Source organism: Apteryx mantelli, chromosome 1, assembly GCF_036417845.1.
Source record: "Apteryx mantelli isolate bAptMan1 chromosome 1, bAptMan1.hap1, whole genome shotgun sequence".
Classification (NCBI taxonomy): domain Eukaryota; kingdom Metazoa; phylum Chordata; class Aves; order Apterygiformes; family Apterygidae; genus Apteryx; species Apteryx mantelli.
The window spans coordinates 27,330,443-27,354,379 of record NC_089978.1 but is presented as its reverse complement, the minus strand read 5'-3'; the positions used below and the strand labels follow the sequence as shown (position 1 = coordinate 27,354,379).

General features: G+C 40.6%; 1 protein-coding gene across 2 annotated transcripts in view; it reads left to right on the top strand.

The window, feature by feature from the left end:
* The window catches only part of LOC106500369 (probable tRNA methyltransferase 9B), a 47,227-nt gene extending 25,733 nt beyond the window's left edge, over positions 1–21,494 (top strand). The window contains exons 2-4 of one of the 2 annotated variants that reach the window (XM_067289657.1): positions 2,397–2,593; positions 5,086–5,259; positions 18,237–21,494. In XM_067289657.1, the coding sequence (XP_067145758.1) occupies positions 2,440–2,593; positions 5,086–5,259; positions 18,237–19,276 (1,368 nt within the window). In that variant the 5' untranslated portion in view covers positions 2,397–2,439 and the 3' untranslated portion in view covers positions 19,277–21,494. Of the gene's footprint in view, positions 1–2,306; positions 2,594–5,085; positions 5,260–18,236 lie in introns of those variants that run through there. The other variant, XM_013962103.2, reaches the window with a different exon arrangement.
* The last annotated feature ends 2,443 nt before the right edge of the window (positions 21,495–23,937 follow it).

The window sequence follows — 23,937 nt, the reverse complement described above, 5'->3', positions numbered from 1 at the left end:
AATGTCTGTAGCATGATTGTGGTTCCTGGGCACCGAACTGCCTGGTGCATCTCTCCTCTGCCTCCCCCACAAAGGCTCACTTTCTTATAAGAACCTTATAAAAAGCTAACTTATTTTAGGAGTGCCCTGTGGAGTTGGGCTTTTAAATTTCAGAGAAACCAGACCATGGCCCCCACTCTTCAAGTTACCATTTTAAAACAAAAGGTACTATGTCTTTCTTTCTTCTAGGTGGGATTTAATCATAGCCCCTGTTACATCTTTATTGCTCCTATTCTAGAGGAGAGGCCATTTTTACACACTACTCGTGATGGGTTTTTTGCACTGAAATCTTTTTTTCCTAAGGTTGAAAGAGTATCTTACTCTACATGTTCTATTGCTAAAGATATGTCATATGTACCTTCTTTCTTTTACCAGTAATTAAGTGTCTCAAGCAGGTAGCAACTTCTAGGCTATTCCTGCTCCTGAGTAAGTGAGGTATACTGACTGTAAGCCTGGAGTTAAACAGAAACAGTTCTCCTCTCTTCACTCTTGTGATCTTATATCAGTTTACCAGTTATTATTTCCTCTTGTCAAATAAAGCAATAGCAAAGCTTTGAAATGATGTTGCAGCTTTTCCAAAGAACAATTTCCCTCTCTTTTGCTCCCCTCTTTCTGCCCTTCCCTGTATATGTGATAGTACATCAGCTTCCTCTTGAAATGATCCCTAGTAGAGCACTTCAACTATTTCAACCTGGTTTTTTTTAACACATTTTTTAAAAACTGGCTTCTACAGCAGAGTTTGGTTATTATGAAGAGCAATAAAAAAATCCTTCTTCCTTGGAGACCCAGTGTTGTATGCACTAATGCACGCAGTGAACTCTATGCCCAGGAGTATCCCCACTGAAATCACGTTCAGTGGTACTGTTTGCACGCATAAAGTTAAGCACCTGTGTAAGTGCTTGCAAGGCGATGGCTTTAAATCTCACCAGCAGCTAAAAAGATACGTGTTGCTGTGCAAGAAAGACTAGACCAAGACGATTCTCAGTCATTGTTATTATTTATTTATTACCTGTATTTCTAAAGTGGATGTTATGTAGACATCTACACACATAATAGAGAGTACAATGATGATCTTCCAAAGAATTTCTTCACCCCACTCCAATACTCATCATCACTTTGACATAGGCAGTTTATTCCAGGAAATGGTCTGGCCCATTTCACAGCAACACTGACTGAATATCAAACATGGCAGAAACCAGAGGCTACAGGATTTAATCTTAGCACAGTTTCTGAGATTAACCAATAACATAAACAAAACCCTCTATAGTTAGTTTTTTGCTGTTACTTACGGCAAGACTGAAATTGAGCTTAGACTGCTCCAGCTTTTTTTTAATGTAATTGCCTAGGAAATCCCAGAATAATAGTCTTTTGAGTCAATGGGACTTTAACTGCTTACAGGTTTGAAAATAAGAACCAGATAAGGACTGTTTCAGGTCAAACAAATGGCCAACATACAGTGCAGACATCTTGGGTGAGGTGTCTTCATCAATACTTTTGACTTAGAGAAGTTCTTCTGCAAGGAATTATTTGCAGCATGTGGGTGGAGGAGGAGCCGCCTATCTTGATGGTCCGATTCTTCACATAAATCAGTAGAAATGCTGGCATGGGCAACATATGTTAAATTAAGTTCCTGATTTGTACAGCTTCATCAGTTCCGCTGGAATCCTTTGCTCTACAAAGCTTCATGGTGAACTGAACAATGATCAGAATGACTGAGAATACTATTCACTGCATTGCAGGGTTTTCCTCTGGGCTTTGCGAATATCAGTGCAGCGTGCCAATCCAGAACAGCTGCAAAAAGTGATTCTTGGAAAGCTTGAAAGATTTTTCTCCACAGCAGCACATGGTGTCAATGAATTGTGCAATGGGAAGTCCTTAAGCATGGATTTTTCAGGGCACTGAATGAAGCAGAGAAGGAGAGATCACGCCTTTTAGAGGTTTTGTTTCAGACTGTGAGCAGATTTTGCTATTCATCATGTTAAGCTGCTATTTTTTAAGATGCATCTGTAAATAAAGAACTTAGAATGTACCTTTTTCAAGGAGAGACTGAAAAAAGATAAAAGATTCTATAAAGCAAAAGTTATCATATTTCAAAAGTATAATAATATAAGCAAGTTAATAAACACTAAGTTGCAGGTCCTAAAATCCCTTTCAAATTTCTATAAGAAAACTATACATTGTATAAAATCATAGAATAGGTTATCTTTCTTTCTTTAAAAGCCTCAGCAGTTTCTCCTTAATGGCAACATAGCATTTGGGAATATTATTTTCTAAATATACTTTATTGCTTTAGTTACAGAAATGTATTTTGGTAACAAGAGTTTCTGCACTTCTTTTTCTCCTCTTACTTTCTCTAGGACAGTTGCATTGACTTCAATGAGTTAGTCTAGCCTTGTCGGGATGGAGAAGGAGGCAAGCCAGCTCGAGAGGGACCATGTGCACAGTGTATATGAGAAAATTGCTCCTTACTTCAATGATGCACGCTACAAGGCATGGCCAAAGGTGCAGCAGTTCATTTCAGAACAGGAACCAGGCAGTCTGATTGCTGACATTGGTGAGTGAGGTTGTTTATCATATTGCTAATGAGAGGGTAGAGGTGTCTTCTCTGTCTGTCAATCAATATTTGTGGCAGAAGAGTTTGGAGCTTGTCTGCAACCTGTGTATCAAAATGGCTGGACTATCAAATTTGCCTCAGATTTTCTCCACCATTCATAGGTGTAGGAAGACAGCATCACTTTTCCCAGTACCCAGTAGCAAATGTTGCCACTGTTAATTTTCTTAAGATGTCGCTAGTGGATACTAATGTTTGTATGTAGGCATGATAATTCCAGAATTTTAAGTCTTGTATAGCTCTTACAATGGGTATTGTGTCTGGCCAAGTTGAATCAAGTATCATGACACTGTCCTTAGTGCTTTGGGGAATAATGTGTTACCATTTTTAATTCCTGAAAGTTTGAGATTTCCTAAATTATGGTAGGGAGGCCTGCATATTCTGCACCCACTCCACAAGTGGAAGTCATGCTGGTTGCCCAAATGAGATCTGAGATGGCTATGTTGTCACGGCTACATGTCTAGCCTAGACCTCTAAATAGCTTTTTTACATCTTTTTCAGTCTGTAATCCTTTCCAGCAACACCCATGTATAGTCCCCTCCCTTTTACTTTTTATCTTTAAGTATAAGATAGCAATGTTCATGAAAGAGAAAATTAATATCTGATGGTTGGGCTAATCATATTATCTTGTTGGGTGTCTTTCAAGCTTTACCATATGTTTTTTCTGGTTTATTGCAGTCAAAATGCTGGGCACCATGTTCATACCAGATGTTGGCAGATTTCACAGTGTTTTCAATGTGAACAAACAAATGCATACTGTGAGCCACCACACTGAATTTTTACCAATGTCACAGACTTTTAATATAAGCTCAGGCTTGACTCCTGGGCTTTGGCCCATGGAGGCTGCTTACGTGGTGTTGTGTCCGTGGTCGGAGATGAGTTTCATGTGAGACACAGCTGCCAACAGTGCTGCCATCCAGCCGTAGAGGAGTCAACCTGCAGAGTTCTCCCCTGTCTTTCCACGCCTGGGGAGCAGGCGCTGGCATCAGTTTAGTAGAGATGCTTGTAGTATTTGTTGTTGGCTCATACTGGAGTCTTTCCCTCCAGAAGTGAAAAGTAGAAAAAGTCCTGGAGTTTGCTTCCAATCAGAGCTCCAGGATAGTCCTCTTTCTTCTCTTTCTCCTCAAAAAATAGTGTCTAATATTAGCCAATGACTGACACGGCTTAACAACACCTCTTCTCAGCTGATACTGGAGTCTATTTCAAAGTTATGAAAAGAACTGCAAGATCTCCAGATATTTTCTGGGTATCTTTTTTCCATTCCTGGCAGACAGGATCAGCAGTTAATCTTAGAGAAGCAGTTAGGAGCAGACTTCTACCTGCAACTTGGCAATGGCTCATCTCCTACTGAAATGGCCTAACAGATTGACAGGACTGGGAAGCTCTGGACTGGACGCAGGGACCCACATGGGGTTTCAGAATAGGTACTATGGGATGGCTGTAACCTAAACAGAGGGGTTGAACATTTAGAAGGCTCCAAAATAAATGTAATTTTAAAAAAATTAAATTAGGAATAAAATCTGGGCTCTGACCCAAGCTTAATATTTGATGTAAGCGTAGCCATAAACAGGATGTGAACTAAGATCTGCGCAAGGTAAATGATATTATGTTAGTTCCATGCATTTGCCTCCCTGATCTTAATCTGAATGATGATTTTTATGACGCAAGTGAGAAAGGGAGATTTTAAAATTGATCATCCACTTTAAAAGGCACTGATTTTGTGTTAAGATCCAGATAATTCTGAAAACAAATTATCAAAATTTTAGATAATATCTGTTTTACTACTGACATAAAATAGCTCTTATCTAAAGATGTGTGCCTTTATTTCAACACAAGAAGTATTTCAAATTGGGAAGGTGTAAATTTCCATGTCCAAAACTCCATCATGAAGAGGAAACTGCATGGAGACACCAGAAAAAGGAACTTCACTGTTGTCATGGTGACAGCAATTAGCAGCAGTTAAACAGCAAACAGTGGATTTAATGGTTTGGTCTAATAGTGACTTAATTACTTAGCCTCCTAGTTTGTCTATCAGCATTTCAATACACAGGAATAATTTAGCGCTGTGCTCCCACCGCATGATGCTTTCACTTAGCATTTTGTGACTATTACAAGTAGAATTGCAGTAGCATCATTACCATAAATGTTTTTGATTCTGTATGTGGTGGGAAGGCCAAGGTAAATGCTCTCTAGCAATCCCACTTGAACACCTCCTGTCAGGCAGCAGAGAGAAAGGAGCAGTCTGTGCTCATCGAACTATAATGGCAAAAAACAATCTGAATTCCACTGCAATCAGATCTTCTTTAAAATGGTAGAGAATTTCAAACTGTTGAGGCCATTCAAGGGCATACATCATGGCTAATGTCAGGAGCACATTATCTTTCGCACGGACACCAGATGACCTCCTTTCTTTCTCCTCCTTGTTATTTCTTCAGGCTGTGGAAATGGCAAATACCTTCATATCAATTCTCAAGTCTATAAACTGGGTTGCGATTACTGTTTCCCGTTGGTGGAATCAGCTCGAAATGAAGGCCATGAAGTAATGGTATGTCACAGCCTGTGTCTGCCATATCGAAATGAGTGCTTTGATGCTGTCTTATCCATCGCTGGTAAGTTTGTGCACTGTCAGCTTCTATAGGCCAGACCTTTAAAGGATCTAAAGCATTTAGGCTGCCTCTGCAGCCCCTTTTAGGCTTTTTGTCAGCAAGCAACAGAATGTTTTGGGCTGTGTAGACCAGGGAAATCTATATTAGCATAGTAAATTTATATTATTGCAAACTCACAGTGAAAAACTGCAAAATGGGTAAGTTAGTTACACACAGATGAGATGAGCTTTATTCTCATGAAAGCACAGCTAAACTACAATGTGGAAAAAAAGGAAAGGAGAGCCTTATTTATGCTTTATGACATGGCACAAGTTTGAAATGTTGGCTCTGACAGGAGGAAGATGTAATAAAATTTGCTTAGGAACACCTGGGGAATTTCTTGTAATGGAAACTACTGCGGTAAGGGCTAGCCTGGAGCATATCCCCGGCTCAGTATTTAATCCCCTTATAGCCATCCTTTTGCACCTTTCCAGACACTTGTTTTCACTCCCATACTCCAGCTCCTTTTGGCCAACACGGTCATTTTTGTGCTTATGAGGTAGGAGGAGCATGACACTGATTTGGATGGAAAATAACCCAGCAAAATAAAAATGTTGCTTTTAGCTGAATCAGTTACCCACTGCTTCACTGCAGAGATCTTGTTTCAGCACAATGAAAGGGGATAATGCAGAAGAACAAGGAGCCAGTGGCAAAGCAAGCAGAACTGCTTATTTCAACTGCCACCTTAAAATGTTCATCAAACAACCTCAGTTTTCTTTCCTTGTCTTTTAAGATTTTTCCTTTTTGTTTGCTTGCCCTTTTCAACCTAACTTAATGATAGAGGAACGATCTGTCTTTGCCACTTTTAAAGCAGACTTTGAATGCTGCCGTGGCTCTGGCTTTACCCCTTGCTAGTTCCTCTTAAATTTTGAGGGTTCTCTTCTTTTGGGAGTCTTGAAATTATTCACCCACCACCTACAAGTCAGGTACTAAACTTATACTGACTAAAAGTAGGACACTACTGGAAATAAAACAAACTACACTGCTCAGCAAACTTGATTTTCTTTTTCTCATAAACTAAGGAGAGTGAAGCGCTCTAAGCCTTGTTAAATCAAAGTGAAATGTTAATATCTCACATCTCTTGAAGTTAGCAAGTAGTCTTACACAGCCTCTTCTCCATGTCTCAGGTGACCTTTCTTTAAGCCCTGGGGAACTTTACTTTTCAAGTCCAGGTCCATGTCATATAATTTGACATTTGGTGGAATTTCAAAAGTGCATTATTGTCTCTGGTACATCATTCTAGAGGACTCTGAACTGTGCTTAACTACACTGTCTGAGAACCTTTCAGTCATGAATTAAGAAAAGTGACCAATAGCTAACGGTCCTTATTATTAGATTTTCACTTCCTCTGTTGAAGTAATACGTCAGTGTGTGTTCCCAAACGTGATCTCACATTCTCAAGAAATCCAGGGTAAGGAAGCACTGGACAAGCCGAATTAGTTGAAGAGAATAGGTAAGCACTGTTCAAAAGTTTTCTAGGCACTGGCATCTCTGGGCCCCAGGACTACTTAAGAGATACAGCCTACACAAAAGCAGGGTAGCTGGGGTGAGGTTACTGCAGACGAACTGTGGATCTCCCCATCCAGAGAAAGCTGAAAGCCCTGTTTGCATGGCTGCGGTGCAGGAACCAGGAAGGCACTTACAGGTCAAACCAGATGGTTATGGAGTGTGCATTAAAAGGGACTATAACGTAGCTGCAAATTACAAAGTTGTTTCTGTTACATACACAGCCATCACAGATCATGCAGGAACCATAGAAGGTCCTGAACCAAAGATCACAATTCCTTATTATTGCTGAAAAAAGCTTGAAAATATGGCTCAGATGCATTATAAAGCTTCAAGAAAGGCAAATGAACCTCTCCTTGATTTAATTACATACTTCTTATTTTTTAACCAACTTAACAATTTTGAAAACACGAATCATCATTTTTAAGTGCTTGGCCTGTCAGCAACGCAAATACTGGTATTCTCACATTTCTTCAAATAATTTATAAAATTATAATGTATATTAGTATATTATACTCAGACATTATATATTAATGATTATAAAGTATAAATTATAAATTATATTAAATTGTTATATATATTAGTATATATGTACTCTAGTTTGAGTAAGCATGTGTTTTTTTAATTCTTCAGTAGATTGTCTAGGGAGGCAAAAAATTTCTGTAAGAGTCCTAAAGCCAGGTCTGTAGTACGAAGTCTTGGCAGAATAGCAGTGTCAGGCCTAAGTTAATGATTTTTCTGTACTCAACAGCTATAGCATATGCATATATAGTGAAGTATTTTTGCCAGTTCCATGACTGGAATAACCTATACTGACTAGAAACAAATCTAGACATGATATATCAGCAAAATTTTAAAGTGGCCTACTTTCAAATGCTTAACTTTCTGTTGAAGGAGACAAATTTGCCCCATGAGTATGCAGTTCATTCCACTATGTTTTCACTGCGTTTAGAAAGAAATCGTAGTCACTTTCCCAGTGTATTTATAGTATAATCTTATTTGAGATTTCATGAATATCACCAAACAACAGAAATCAGCCCTTTTGCTGTATACTGATGGCTTTGTAATTGTTAGCATGATGAAGCCATTCCTATATCATTGAAATCAGTATTTTTGCCACTAACGATAATGGAAGGAGGACTGGCAATCATTTGTTTCCACTCTGGCTAAAGAATTACTCCAAATCACAATGCAGTGCTGGTATTTTTTAGTGTAGCTTTACCTTTGACGACATGTTTTTCTCTTTTACCTGGCAAGATCATGTTCTGTGTTAATAAAATCTTTTGTATGTTGAGTTCTTGGACTCTGAAATAGGTAAAGGACAAGAGAAAGATTTTTCTGTTAATCTAGATAAGTAATTTCTTTTCTCCAAATGCAAAGGTAAAGACATAATATTTTCCTCTCTTGTTAGGAGTCAGATATTCAAGTCAGTCAAATTATTTTTTATTACTGAAATATCTGATAAGTCTCTTCACCTCAGTGTTAAAAAATGGTGAATAGCATCAGATGGCTTTCCTTGGTGTTAATACCAATATGTGAAAATTAACTTCAGTTCAATCTTGATCTTTTAGTTATATAGTAATTTAACAGAGAAAGTGAGGGGAACCTAAGGGAGATAAAACTGTCTAGTCTTCCAGTTTACACTGTCTGTGAATGTGGTCTGTATAATTACAAATAATATAATTCTTGTTATAGTTTACAAGGTTGGAGAGTCTCTTTGGGACAAAAATCCAAATAAAAGGTTCAGGAGAGTTTGCTTACTCTATAAGGTTATGTCTTTATGGCAAAATTCAATGAGACACTCCTAGTGTTAGTATCAGAAGCAGCATCATATTAGTGTTATATTGCATTATTGTGCCAATTAACATGAGTGTAACATTGCAATGCCATTGTTATGTTGTTTCTTTACCCCATAGACTATTTCTGTGCAGCCTTGGATATTTCTGCGTAGCACTGAGTTTTGTCATATAGGTGCATCATTACTAACTGCCAGCTCTCCTAAATTCCATTTCACATAAGGATCACTTGGGAATACATTTTAACAGGTTTTTTTAAAAACTTTTTCCAACAAAAACACAATGTGTGTAGAATATGATATTCCCTAAAAGAAGCACTATTAAAGGCACAACAAACAACCTATCCCAGTGGAAAGCAGAGTGTAATTAGGGTCTGGTATGGCAGCATAAGGAATTCTTTAATGCCATAGAAATTGAGAAGAAATCTTGTAAAAAGAAGAGATAGGGACATGTGGCTAGCAATAATTATAAGGAATAGTGTGAAGGACCAAAATCAGGATGGCTATAGTGTAACATGAATTAGCACTAAGAAAAGGTTTATAAATGCATACAAGGAAGAGGAAAACAAATGAAATATGAGTCCATTCCTCAAAAGAAGAATAAATAATGGATGCCAGAGAGAAAGCTGGAGATGGCCAGTGCATTTTTCTTTGGTCTTCCTGAAAAATTAATTATGGTCATCAGCTAATTAGCAGAGTTTTAACCAGGGACCGGAGTTTAGAATAAAAAAGGAAATAAGAGGTTAAACAATACTTAGATAAGTTAGGTAATACAAACTGTGAGGAAATCATGAAATTCATCTTAAACTACTTGAAGAATAGCTGATGCAATCTCTGAATTGGCAGATTATCTTTAAGATCTCCAGAAAGTGGAGAAAGGCAAACATAATACATGTTTCTGAAAGGGAGAAAAAGGACATCAAGAAGAAGCCAGCCTACCTTAGATTTCTACAAGGATACTAGAATAAATAATTTAAATGTGTAAGAGCCTACAGAATAATAAGGGAATGGGAAACAGCCAAAATAGCCAACATACTGCAACAGGGTACTATCCCTACAGACAGGATAGCAGGAATAGACGTGGTATATCTTGATTCTCATGTCATTGTAAGTAAAATACTGTAAGTAAATATAGTTAAGAATATGGCAACACATAAGATTGCAAAATCATTCTCAGAATGGATCAGTGGTTCACTGTCCAATCAGAAGGCGTTTCAAGTGGGATCCTCTTGGGATCCACCCTACATCTTTTTCTATTCAAAATTTTAACGAATAACTTTGATGGCAGGCTGGAGAGTGTGCTAAACAAGTTGTGAACAGCTCCTACATAAGGAGAGTTGCAGTTCCTTTGGAAGATGGGATTTGAAATCCAAATGATGGAGAGATTGTCTGAAATCAACAAGATGAGATACAAAAAACAACAAGAAGGAAGTATCATGCTTGGGAAGGAAACTTTAAATGAATAAAATGAGAAATAAGGGTCAGGCAAGATGGACCATAGGCCAAATAGGTGTGAGTGGCATGATGCTGTTAGAAAAACAGGCCAATATCATTCTGAGAGATGGCGACAGAACTGCTGTATGGAAGACAGAAAAACTAGTTACTCTCCTGTGCTTGGTACCTTTGAGGTCCTACTTGGAATATGGTATCTGTTTGGGGGGATCGAGCTTGCACACAAAATGGAGACACTTTAAACAAATGAAGTTTAGAAAATATGAATTAGGAGAGAAAGCTGAAGGAACTGGGTTTGGTTAGTCAAGAAAAAAAAAAAGGAAAAGGCTGAGGGAAACGTAATAGTCTTCAAATGCATAAGTGATTTTTACAGAAAGCCAATTTTTCCTTTACATAAGAAAGAAAAAAAAATAATCATCTTAACTTGCAGCAAAGGTTATTTACCTCAGATATTAAGAGGCTTTTAAGGCCGGGTTAGACCAATATCTGTCAGATTTGGCCAAGTATTTAATTCTGCCTTGGAGCCAGAAAATGAACTATGTCTATTTTTCTTTATCTATTTTAATTTAAAGGCCACCTGGTCTTTTTGAAAAAAAAAAAATCCATTGACTGTCCTGTATCCTATTGCTATTTAATGTTAATACAGCTCCTCTCACAGCAGCCAACTCTCCTCCCTAATGAAAGTTAGAGGTGCAAAATACTAATAAAGTCTGAATATTACAAAAGGGCTCGGAGACAAAGGATTAATGCCATCCATAGTGGGATTTTCTGGTTTTGATGAGGTGACCCACAGTGTACCTTTGCTTCTTTTGAGACATCTGAAGGCCCTGATTCCAAGTTTGGGCTCATCAGTGTTACTGTTTTATTTAATACAAATAATACAGTTATTCCTAAATAAGCTATGGCAAATTCTTACAGATGCAGAGAAGCTCCAACATGACAGTTGAAGCTTATGGTTGAGATTTGCAGGATTTATCTGTAATTCATCCTGTTTCTCTCACTGTGCTTGTCAGCTGGCAGCTTTGTGTATTAGTGCAATTCTCGCCAACAGCAAGGAGACTGACTTTTATCTCACTTACTTAGATCAGGAGCTTCATGTTCCTAGCATTAATATATTCATGCAAGTTATAATTGATTTATCAAAAATATCCTAATTTTATTTCCAGTGGATGATGTATAGTTATCCTGGGATGAGGCCAAGTCAGAAAACTTGACTTAATCTTTTTTTCTTAGAAAAATGTACATCACAAAAAAACCCAGCTCTGCCTCGTATGGTCCCCTCTGTTGCTACAGGTTACTGAAGTTTAGAACTGGAGCAAACTCCAAATATAGCCTTACGTTTTGTTTAATTTTCACATTAGTAGTCAACAGTCTGTTAAGCTTTTTTAAATGTGATTGTTTATTTTAGACCTCAGTTGGCCATCAGTGGTCTTATTACTCTTGTCATGTTGACAGTATATCTGTTTTAAATCTTAGCTACATGTTCTTGACAATATGTTACCTGGTTACCAGGTCTTGACCAGCTGTTCTATGTCATTAAAAGAGGTGACAGCTTGTCACTGCACAACTTTTTAATATGTGGCTGTCCTCTGGTCTCTCAGCATGCAAAGCAACACAGCCATGGTTTTGAAATGAGGAACAGCACTCGGGGCTCAGCTGCTTCCACAGGATTTTTTTGCAGGTTTATGCTCACTCAACAGGCTTCCAGGGAACTGAGCACAGAATTTTCATTGTCTAATACAGCAAAATTATTCTCCTGCTGAATAAGACATTACGATCCCAATTCAGAAGATTTTGCTTTGAGTATATAGGTATGGAGCTGCAACACTTAAAGTGGATGCCTGGCCCAGTGCCTCAGATGCCTGTTTAGGTGCATCGGGTGCGTGTGCAGTGCAAGGGGAGAGCAAGGTGCTCCCAGAAGAAGTTTTGAGTGCTCCTACAAAACTGAGCAGGGCCTTGCCTGGAATTAATCTCTAGTAAACACTAAGTACAGCTGGGGAATGTCTGAACAGACACATCTTGGTGTTCATGCATCTAAGTTAAGTGCATATTTGAACATTTGTTCACTGACGATCCAGAGTGCCATGGCCTCCTTTGGTGCGGGAATCTGAGCTTAGTGTGTTTTAAATATGTCCAGAAGAGATTTTGCTTTTTCTTTTTTTCAGTGTAGCCTGGTACTCAGAGCATTCATCCAGAAGGTGAGAGAGCTAGATTCAGTTCCTTCCTCAGCCTGAGGGGTTTCAAGCCCACATTTCCAATATTCAGGAACATGTCTCAGCCACCCAAAAAATGGCTGGGTTGGGTGAGGAAAACCTCCACCAACCATTAGAACCTGCAGCCAAAAAGGCAAAAGGAGCTTGAGCAGAGGGAGCCCAGTCCTCTGCCTAGTATGTAGGAACACATCCCGGAGGGAAGGACCCTGCTCTCTGCATTATTTCTTATATACAATGACTATGTAGTGGAAAATGCACAAGCAAGATTAAGTGGTGCTAGAGAGCAGACTTTCTGATTCATTGATTTCTACTCAGATGTTTAAATCTTACCTAAATCCTATATTTGGTGCTCAAGTAAACCATATGAATCCCTGTAAAGCTGGATCCTGTTATGTCTGCTCAGCCTCTCTATGAGCTTTGCCTGAGAAACAACAGAAACACACTGTGCAGAGAGAGGCGCAATCCCTTCAGTGCTTGTTTCTCTCGTCCATCTCCAGCTCACACATTTTAAAACCAGCACCATCAATGTATGTTCTGCATTAAGCTTTAGTAACCCTGGACTCTTGTCTAGCTGCCTGAGCAAGACTGAAAGACGGTGCCCTCTGAATCCCAGAGATTCAGTCCAGTAATTGAGCCACCACAGTACTGCCGTGGGCTGTGTCCTCTCCAGCCAGACCCCAGTTCGTGGGAAGAGGGGAGGAGGAATTCGAGCTCAGAACTGGGGCCTCAAGGATCGAAAAAAGCAAAGGAGTGGAAAGGCTTAAAGAGCACTGCTCCACTTGACCATATTTTATAAACCCGTTCTGCTGATTTTAGGTACAGGTGTCCCCACTTCTATGTACCTGCAACAAGCTTTTCAGAATTATCTTTTTTATAAACTCATAAGTAAACCCGCTGAAACCAGTGTAGCTACTCAGATGCTTAAAATTAAGCATATAATTAATCAAGGGCTTAATAAGTTAATTAAATTCCATAATTATAATGATTTTTATAAAGGCGGTATCCTCATTTGCTAATGCCAACTATACATATGGGAAAATTAAAGAAGGCAAAAATTTTGCAGTCTAAGTAATTAAGAAGTTATGCTTTTAATAGAAAAAAGTTTTAATGAAAACACTGTTTGAAGTTTACTCAGTAATTATTTTAAATAATTCTTTGGTATATTAGTATTTTTCCTCTCTTTTTATTTTTGATATCAGCCTAATGAAAAGAATAACATTTAACTTAGGATCATGCCTTCTATATATGTTCCAATTGTTCCTATTATTAGAACTGACAGAGATAAAGTGACATCTGAAGTGTATATACAGTATATACAAAAGAGGCTCTGAGATAAAGATTCTGTGATCCTTAAATACTTTCCAAATATCTCTAAAGGGATTTAACTTCAGTACAGAAATTTGACAGAGAAAAGTAATTTCTGATTACACAGATTTCTTTGCCATTTAACAGGGTTTAAATTGAATCACTGACCTAAAATACTCATTTTGAAAATGACTTCTAAAAAAAATTCAGGCAAAGTTGTTGGTGCTTTCAGTTTTGTTCTCTGAAGACAGCTGAAAGACATAAAAATGTATCTCACATTGTCTGCTTGTTCTAAATAATCCCTTTTAGTAGGATTAGTCATAGTATTAAATTAAGAGAAGGAACAATTAATTATATTCTTATGAAATGAAGAAGAGAAAAATCTTTGAAATGTTCTCCCTTCTTCCTCACCCCCTCCATGCAAAATCTAAATTACATATGTATTTTTTAGTTATGGAAAACCTTTCAATTTTCCATTAAAACAAAAGCGGCAGGAATGAACAATGCGTGCACAAAAGTAATTTGGATTGACTTTTAGGTATACTAGGGGAATGTATGGCCAAAATGAAAAGGAATGTTTAATTTATAACAACTGCTAATCTACAAAGTAAGGTCTTGCTGCTGCAAACAGTTGTCAGTGGTTTTGGACAAGCACCTCTGCAGAATCTGATTGATGCCTACTACTTACGTGTTTGGCAGAGCTGGCCAGCAATTGTTACTGGAGCAGTTTTACAGGCAGAAAACAAGACTGACAAGAGCCTCTAAGCAGACAGCTGGGAAGCTGAACACTGCTGTACCAGTTCGCCCAGATTTTAATTTTGTCCATAAATCACTTCCTGAAAAAGTGACATTTTTTATTATTTTGCATCATCTTTTTTTTTCCCCCCTCATGAATGCTTTAAATCGCCCCAAATACTTTTGCATTTAGATTTCTTTTTTTGCAATGATTTGTTTGGATATTAAATAAATTTGAATGTGTTCTTACTTGTCCCTAACATCCATGTCAGGGTATTGGTTCATATGATCAAGATCATATGAACGTCCTTCATTAAAGCCTTTTTTATTGTGAATTTAAGGGTTTCTTTTTTCTTTTTCTAGCTATTGCTATGAGAGTATACAAGTGTTGCACAGGAGCTAGAAAGCACTGAATGTTCTGTAGAAAAAGAGTGAGGATAACCTTCTGGATGAAGGGATAGTGGGCAAAAAGCTACAGAAAAGAACAGTATAATAACAGGGATATATCACTAGCTGTCTGATAAACATGGTGGAAATGACAACAAAATATTAAGAGAGACTGCAAGAGCTGTGAGGGCAGAAAACACAATATCAGGAAACCACAATTATCCCTGTGTCGTTTGTGCAAATGATACACAGGGGCATGGCACCTCTTGGAAAGATTAATCAGAGAAGCCACAAAAGGAAAAAACTCTTATTTAGTCTGAAGCCGTGCATCAGACCCACATCAAGAAGAAATGGTGCAAGAGTCACACTGACTGTAATGTGGCCATAATCAAATCTCCTAACAGGAACAAAAAATGCTTAAGAAAATACACTGCATAAGAATTAATTACCAAAAATGAAGAAACTTAAAGAAAATTGAAAGGAAAAGCCAGAAGGGTAAAATGCGAGCAGACAAGTATGGAAAGTGCTGAAAGACTCAATGCTGAATGTTTAGTGTAGGTGTATGGCACCCATAAAAAGGCTGCTGTTCTACTGGTTTCTATGTAATTTGTGCCTACAAACAAAATGAATAGCGTACTGATAAAGTTTGCTGATGACATAGAGTTACTCGGGATAACTGACTGCAAAGAGTTTCAAAAAAGTCTCATGTGAAACTAATGACTGGGTGCAAAATTGCAGAAAAATACTTGTCAGTAAATGCTAGGAAATGCACATAGGAAAAAAGAACTAAATATACATTCACAGTGGTACTCTCTATTCCTGTTCAAGAAAGAGATATTGAAGTAATTATCAGAGTAATTTTCGGTTCTCTGAAAACATTAGCTCAGTGTTCAAACCTGGTCATAAAAGTATTCAAATACTAAGAAAAAAAATGAAAACAATCCAGCAAATATCGCTATGGCACAAGATAAATAACTGGTGCAACTGTATCTTGAATATTGCATGAAATTCAGGTTTTTTCCCTCTCTAAAAGGGTATAGAAGCACTAGTCAAGGTTCTTAGTCTGATCAAAGGTATGAACTGTCTCTGTATGAGGATAGATTAACAGGCTAGGGTTCTGCACCTGAGAAAAGAGGTGTATCATATAAAAGAGGTGTATATATCATACCACTCTTGAGAGAGAAGTGATAGCATTCTGGAACCCGCAACTGATAGGAAGTTAGTGAATAGCGAGCAAATCTCCATGGTCTCTTATGACAAGAGAACCACAGGGAAGATTTAAAACAGAAGGAACTATTTTTAAATATATATATATATACATATATACATATATATATATATATAATTAAGTTGCAGATCCCCTTGACATATTAATTTGTGTAATGAGAAGTACAAGTGAGTCCAAGGAAGTATCCTGGAGGACAGATCCATCACTGGCTATTAGATATAAGATCCAGCCTCTAATTCAGGAAATTCTTCAGCTGCCGACTGCAGGAAGCCAGGGGAGTGCAGCGAGTAGGGGACCACTATTCTGTCCTTGTTTTTTCCCCAAACATCTGGTGCTGACTGCTGCCACAGTCCGGGGCTGGATGCATTTTTGATCCAACGCAAAATGATAGCTTCCCCTGCTCTGATATTATTTTCACCACCTGCAAGCCTCTATATATCTTCCCATTTAGAACAAAACTAATTTTCATTTAAAGTTCTGGCCGTTATGACAAATGCACTTGGAGGCCTATAGACCTTTGTTTTGTGTTGTTTGGAAGGTGTGAAATCACCTCAAAAAGCTAATGAAAGATTATTGACATATCAGCCCCAGTGCCTCCTACTTGCCAGTATGGGAGGCATTGCAGGAGAAGCTGATTTGAGCCATTACTGCGTGGTCCAAGGTTGTCAGGCTGGCTCATTAACGTTAGATACGGATGGGGTAATCTAAAGCAGATCCTGAGGTTTAAGAGAGTAGAGAAGCAGGTTCATCTTGCTGCTGGATTGAAATCAGGCCCTAAGTGAATATTTATACCTCAGTGTCAGCTAAAGTGAGTAGTTCTGTCTTTGAAATAGCACCTTATTATTCAGTTTAAGCACAATTTCAACATATAAGGAATTTAATGTAAAGAAAGATTTTCCTATCTCAGCTGGATTTCATGCTGTTATTCCTGTAATTGTAAAGTGTCTCTTTTTCTGAAGCAAAATGGATCTGATGGTGAATGGTGGTCACCCTGGCAGACTCAGACAAGACATGCTGCACACACACAGCTTCTGCTAGCATTTTCTATACTTTACGTTTCTAGAAAGAGTTGAAAGTTTGCATTTTTTCTTCCTTGAAGGAGCTTTTATTTTCTTGTGGGAACCAGCATCTCAATAGTGTAACCAAAAACTATTTCATCATTGCACCCTGAAGTGTTATATGTAGAAATACCTGCAGGATCTGGCATAGGCATTTCCACTGAAGAAAATGTAAGAGAAGGGTTGGCGAAGTACAACTGGTTCTACTGCTTTTCTGTTTCAGCATCTTTAATATTCATCCTCTCCAATGCTAACCCAGGACTGTTTAATACTCTTATTTCTCATGTAGCATCACTCATTTAGAACAGCTAAAATTTTGCTGAAGTCCCTGCTGTGCACCAAGACCTGGTCAACCTCACTGTCTGCTCTGAATTGCTTCAGAACTGCCTCAGTCTGAGGGCAGGAGCCTACCTGTAGAGCTGCCATTAGGCAAATTTCTTCCAATCCTGAGACCAATTGCCCTTTTGAGGGCAAAAATTCTTATTGAAATTAGAGTCAAATCTAAACTCGCTTCTGACTCAAGAAAAGTTCTGCTACTTGAATTTTACCATCATAATTATGAGGCATTCTCCAAACCAGGCATGTTTGTATGGTGTATGTGGCTATCAAGCAAGAATGGGATTATCTAATTATTAATTTTCATGAAAATGGCAGACCTAGACAACTGCTAATTGGCTAAGTGTCTTTCACCCTTATGTTAATGATTTAAATGTATCCTAGACCAACCGTGACTGGTCATTTTTACTGCCCTATTATTTGATGTCTGTCAATAAAGAAAGAGAAATGGATAGGCAGTTTTAGTTTAGTTCTTTTTTTATTAGTATCTTCAGCAGAATCACTAGCACTGCTGTTGCAAGACCATGTATGGGCTTGATTGCAGAAGTGCTTCTTTCAGACTACAGATGAGCCTTAAGTGAGGATTAAAAAGGGCCAGGTTGCTTTGCCGTTAACCAGGTGCTAACTTTTTATTGAGGAAATGAGGCTGTTGTACTGTTTATTGCTGACCTGAAAGTTGTTGCTTGTGTCAGTGTGTTTCTAAATTCTACTTTGTTTTTAAAATAAGTTAGACTATTATGAACTCTTCTCATGTATTAGAGATAACACACATTAGAGAATAACATGTAGCACAATAGAAGATAAATGATCAATTCCTGTGGTTCAAACCACTGGCTGCCAGTGTGTCAGAACCAGTACTTGTCCTTATACTCTGTGTTCGTTAGTGTCTTGAGGGATACTTAATCACCTCATCTGTTCTGTTCTAGTGATTCACCATTTTTCAACGAAAGAGAGGCGCATGCGAGCGATAAAGGAGATGGCTCGCATCTTGAGAGTAGGAGGCCAGATAATGATATATGTGTGGGCAATGGAGCAAAAACGAAGAAGATTCGAAAAGCAAGATGTCTTTGTTCCTTGGAATCCTTCACCTCCCTCCTGCTCCTTGGGTGATCCATGTTCACCTGGAATACAAAGATCAATTCCTCACAAGGACAAAAAGCTGGTTTTGAACCAGTGCTGCCATAAGTTGGATGAGACTTTAGAGGTATACAGGAAAGCCAGAAGTTCTTCCTGTGGAGGGGGGAAGAAAACCCTGTGCACAGTGTTTGATAAATCACTGAGATGGTCTCTGTTCTCGAGATCACTTGACTCAGTATTAGACTTGGGTAATCAGTGGCACCGAGAAGAGCTCGTTAGGTATCGCAATTACAGTGTTCAGCTGAATGAATTAAACAGAAAAAAGAGAATTGAAAAAAACAGGGAGTGTGGCTTTCTGAAACATGTTTCCAACTTTCTTCTACACTGCAAACAGAGTTTTGAAAATACAACAGCTTTTGAAGTGGCTGTTAAACCTATGCTGCCCATGTCACATTGCTCCAAGGCATTCAGAAGTTGCTACTCAGAATTAGGCCAAGAGACTATACAGCTCCCTATGGCCGCAGATACTACTCACAATTGCAGCAGAGTGTGTTTACCTGACCTGATTTCACATCAGAAAGAATTAGCTGTCAGACAACAACTTAAAATAGATCATCACCCAAAACAAGGAGCTTTCTGTGAACCTCAGAACAAAACCAGAAGAGGCTGCTCTCCACAGAAAACAGTCCAAGAATGTGCCCCGAGCACAAAGAGCAGACAGCAGCAGGGTCCTAATGGGGCCTGTCTACGGTATTACCATGTTTTTAAAGAAGGGGAGTTGATTGAACTGATAGAACGTCATATTCCTGAACTACATATTATTGATTCATACTTTGACCATGCAAATTGGTGTGTGATTGCAGAAAAGACCAAAGTGTGGAAGATCTAGGGGAACTTTTTTTATTGAAAGGCACAAAGAACACTTAGGGGCTTTCTTCCTTTTGAAAGCTCAATGCCTATGAAAATCTTTCCTGAAGCCTTGACTTTGTTCGGGGGCAAGGGGGAAGTATGAGGAGGGCAGTGTTTTGAAACTCTCAGGCTCTGTGACTTTGTTTTCTTTGATTTTGTTCTTAAAATATATTTCTATTGAAATATTTTTTTTCTGGAGGTATTATTTCATACTAAGCACATTTTAGCACACTGATCCCTTTTAATAAATAGCTGCCAGCTGTGGTTTTTTGCTTTAAGAAAAGTAAAATACAGTTGGAAGTGGATTGCTGGATTGTTTTTTATGTGTATATTAAAAATCTTTGTTGCTCATTTATAACTATGTACTCATTCATGTCAAATTTTTATTTTAGAATTTATTATACTCTGCCACTTGATGTAACATAACACAGGAAGTAATTGAAAGATGCATTTTTTTATTACAGTTCACTTTGTCAGCATATATGAAACTTCTAGTCATACTAGACAGACAGTCTTTTACAAGAATTACCATATATATGGTACATATATAGTTCTCCTAGCAGACACAGTAACTGGTGACGCTGTTACACAGTCTAGAGATTTTTCTCATTGTCTGGTAACAGTTGCATCCAAGAAAGCAAATAGATATTTGCCTCCATATATGCCAGTACATGACCCCCAAAAAATCAGTCTTGAAAATGAGCTCAATATGTATATTCAAACTAAATTCCTCTTTCTCACTGTCAGCAAAACTTGGAGAAGTCATAAGAATTTAATAACTCTTTTAAATCTGTACAGTGAATGAGCATAGCACAGAAAAGTGTTCCAAAGACTGTTAGTCAACTGAGAAAATATTTATTAACATCAGCATGCAATAATAATGCTTTTATCTATGGGTCTGCCTTTTGCAAAAATCAGCTTCACTATCGAGTTTTTATAGATACTAGGGTATATTTACTGGGGTAAATAACTTTGCTTAAGGTCACATAAAATGGAATAAAGGTTTAAAAGAAAAACAAACAAACAAAAAACCCAAGCACCATGCCTGCGTTGTTAATGATTGTTTGTGCTAGGGAGGTCTGTCCATAATTTAACTTCCTACCTTTGTTTCTGTGGATTCATGAATCAGCAAGTCAGAGATCAATCTTGTTTTCTGAGAAATATGCCCTTGCATATTCTTTATGTGTCTATCAGTAAGAGATGCATATCACATTTTCAAAAGTAGCATGGAACTGTACACTAATCTGAGTTTTTAATGCAGCTTTAATTCAATTTGGATATAATATCTGTAATCACATTTCCTTTACTTCCTCCTGTGGAGTTCATGTCATCTGTATCATACATCTTGCATTTTCAGGGGGAAAAGCTGGGGGAGCTAATCACTCTCTTCCATCTGTAATGACTGCCTCTGCAGTATTCCTTTTTTTCCTCCAAATGTTAGTATCTTTGTGCAAGTGAAAAAAAATAATTTTCAGTCATCAAATGTTGCTGCCATTCTAATCTGAACACACTCTTCCCTTCATTTTATTCATTTGTTCCATTGTCAGGAGGACTTGATAGATTTCCCTATTTTTTAAAGCAACTTTCGGTTGTACTAAACAACAGTAGCAGCACATTGCAGGTCTGACCTTCCGCATCATGTGTTTTCCTAGTGTTCAACAGGTTGTTAACCCACAGAACACACTAGAAAAATATATTTGATTGTAGCTGCCAACCAATCATTGCCCTCAAGCACACCTGATGTTTAGTTTTCCTGGAAACTAACACAGATATTTTAACTGAAGGTGACTGTTCCCCTTTAAAGCTTTAGCTTGCTCCAGCACTAACTGAGCAAATGGTGCTCATTATCTCCAGTTCTTCCCTAGGACGTGGTAAGTCACTGCTAGATTTCTGCTAATGCTAATCCTCCTGCATCCTCCTGCTCCACAAGTGTTCCTAAACAAGATCCATGTCACAGAGTATGTAGCCTAACTGGAAGGAATTTTAGTTTTGGGGCAACTGTCAGTGGCTCTAACAACTGTCCCTTTCAGCAAGGAATTAATGTCCTTGTTCTGAATGAAACAAACAGCAAAGGCCCATGTGGAGGAAAAAGGATGAGCAGGGAGGCACTGCGGGGCGGAACATGGGAAGGTCGTAACGGGCGGAGCACTGCTGCCGGAAAAGAAGGCGGGGCTTTACAGCTTTATAATAGAGTAGGACACGCTTCATTAAACGCCATTTTGCCACTCCTCATATTGGTGTCTGTGTGGTGATGGTCCGGGGTCTGGGGGAAGGCCCCGTGCCTCCTCGGTAAGAACGAGAACGGTAACAAGTGGTGACCCCGACGTGATACCGAGGAGGCGGCTCGGCCGGCGCAGGCGCCGGGAGCGTGAGGAAGGGATCCGGATCCGGAACCATGGAGGCCATATGTAAGGTAGTAATGGCCTGCGCCAAGGAATGGCGGGCGCCGCTGAAGGCGGGCGCGATACGAGCGTGTGTAGAGAGGCTCGTGAAGGAGGGAGTGATTACTTCTCCTATGGAGATTCTGCGGGAGGAACTGTGGCTGCAATGCACAGCAGCGCTGGCGGAGTCCCCGATGAACGGGGGATCCGCGAGGGAGTTAAAGGTGTGGGGGCTGATAAGAATGCTCCTGCGGAGAGCGAGGGAGGAACGGGAGACGTGGAAGGCGGCTAGAGAGGCACTTAGAGGGAGTGGGGTACTCGGGGGGTCGACGGAGACGGAGGGAGCGGCGGAGGGGGCGGAGGAAACGGCACCAGAGGGGGGAGAGGAGCGGGTCGAAGAGCAAGGGGAGGAACAACGGGACGGAGGTCTAGTGATGCCAGCCGGGCTGGGAGAAGAGGATTCGCGTGCCCCTCCACCACACTACCCCTGGGACGAGTTGCGACAGGCAGACAGAGCAGGACAACCTTGCCCCGTTGCGCCCAGTGAGCCCGAGGGGGAAGGAGAAAGGGGGGAGAATGAGCGAGAGAATGAGCGAGAGAATGAGCGAGGGAGAATACGAACACCGAATGAGTGGCTCCCCGGGGCACTCATGGTACCTGATAAGAGCTGGAATCAGGGCGAGTCAGCGGCCAAAGATGGCGCCGGGGACAGAGAAAGAGGGCGGAGGAGAGTCACCTTCGATAGTACGAGACGAGCCAGTGGGAGGGAACGGGTGAGCGAGGATGAGATGGACAGCCTTACAAGGCGGTTTCAAGAAGTCTATCGGGGGGGGGAGCGTGAGGGAGGCGTGAGAGCGGAGGAGGTGGAGGAGGATGTGGAGATAGGACTGGAGCAGGCGCTGCGGCTCATGCGGAGGCTGGAGAGAGAAGTACAAAAACAACAGCGGATGCTGCAGCGACTGGCCGACACACGATCCCAGGACGGTTCCAGTGGCGAAAAGCCCCGAGCCGAGTTATACCTGCCAGTTTGGCAACTATCAGCGGGGGCGGTGACATTACGGGGTCTTAAACTCACGGCACCCCCTGAAACGCCGTCGGCGCTGCCGGTACGCCTGGCGCCCGGAGGGCTCATAGAATGGACGCCCATCGACCCAAAGGCCGTGAACCGTCTATCGAAGTGCGTTGCGGAGCAGGGCCTGAAACACCGGGACACACAAGCGGCACTAGACACGGTGTTCTCAGCATCCCTGACCCCCTCCGACTGCCGAATGCTAGCACGCGCAGTACTGGCTCCCTCCCAGGTTCTCCTATACAAGGACATGTGGGTTGGCCGATTGCATCAGGAGTTGACTCTGGGAACTCGCGATCCGAATCATCCACTTTACGGGTCGACCCTGAACCGCCTGAAGGGGAGTGATAATGCCATGACCACTTCGCAACAGCAGGCCGCCTTACTGACGGCCGGTGAAATACGAGCCATCACAACGGCAGCGCGCGCAGCGTATGAAGACTTAGCGCACGTGGTGACAAAGACGGACCCATGGGTGGCAGTAAAGCAGAGGCTGACAGAGTCGTTCTCTGCCTTCTGCGATCGACTCTATGCCGCCATTGAGAACGCTGAAGTCCCCGAAGCGGTGAAGGCGTCACTGATGCTCGAGTGCCTGAAGAATCAGGCCAACGACGACATAAAAGAGATCATCCGCCGAGCCCCGAGGGACCTGGGGCCTACCCAGTTAATGAAGTACGTGCTGGAAGAACAGAACCGGTTGCCCGTGAGAGAGATCCGAACCGTTGTCGCCACAGCCATGGCGGCACAGGCCGCGGTCGTACGATCAAAGACATGCTTCGGATGCGGCCAGTTTGGCCACATCAGGGCGGCCTGTCCGAAGGCGCGTCAGGGTCCGAGCACCACCCATGCCCCACAGATGACATGCTGGGCCTGCGGCAGGCCGGGGCACCGGGCACGGGAGTGTCGCCGCGCGGCGCCGGGAAACGGGAGGAGGGGAGGCCAGTCGGGGACCCCTCCCCACCCTCAAAGGAAAGCCCCGGCCGCAATGTATACCCAAGAGGAGAGGGGAAGCTCGACAGGCGAGAGCCCAGAGCAGTGGCCCTGGTACTAGACTGCAACCACAGGCCCGGGGCCATGGTCACCCTGGAGAACCCCTGGGCCTATCCCCAGAAAACACGGCTCAAAATGTTGGTGGATACTGGGGCTGACGTCACTTGCATCCCGGGACGCATGTGGCCGAAAAACTGGCCG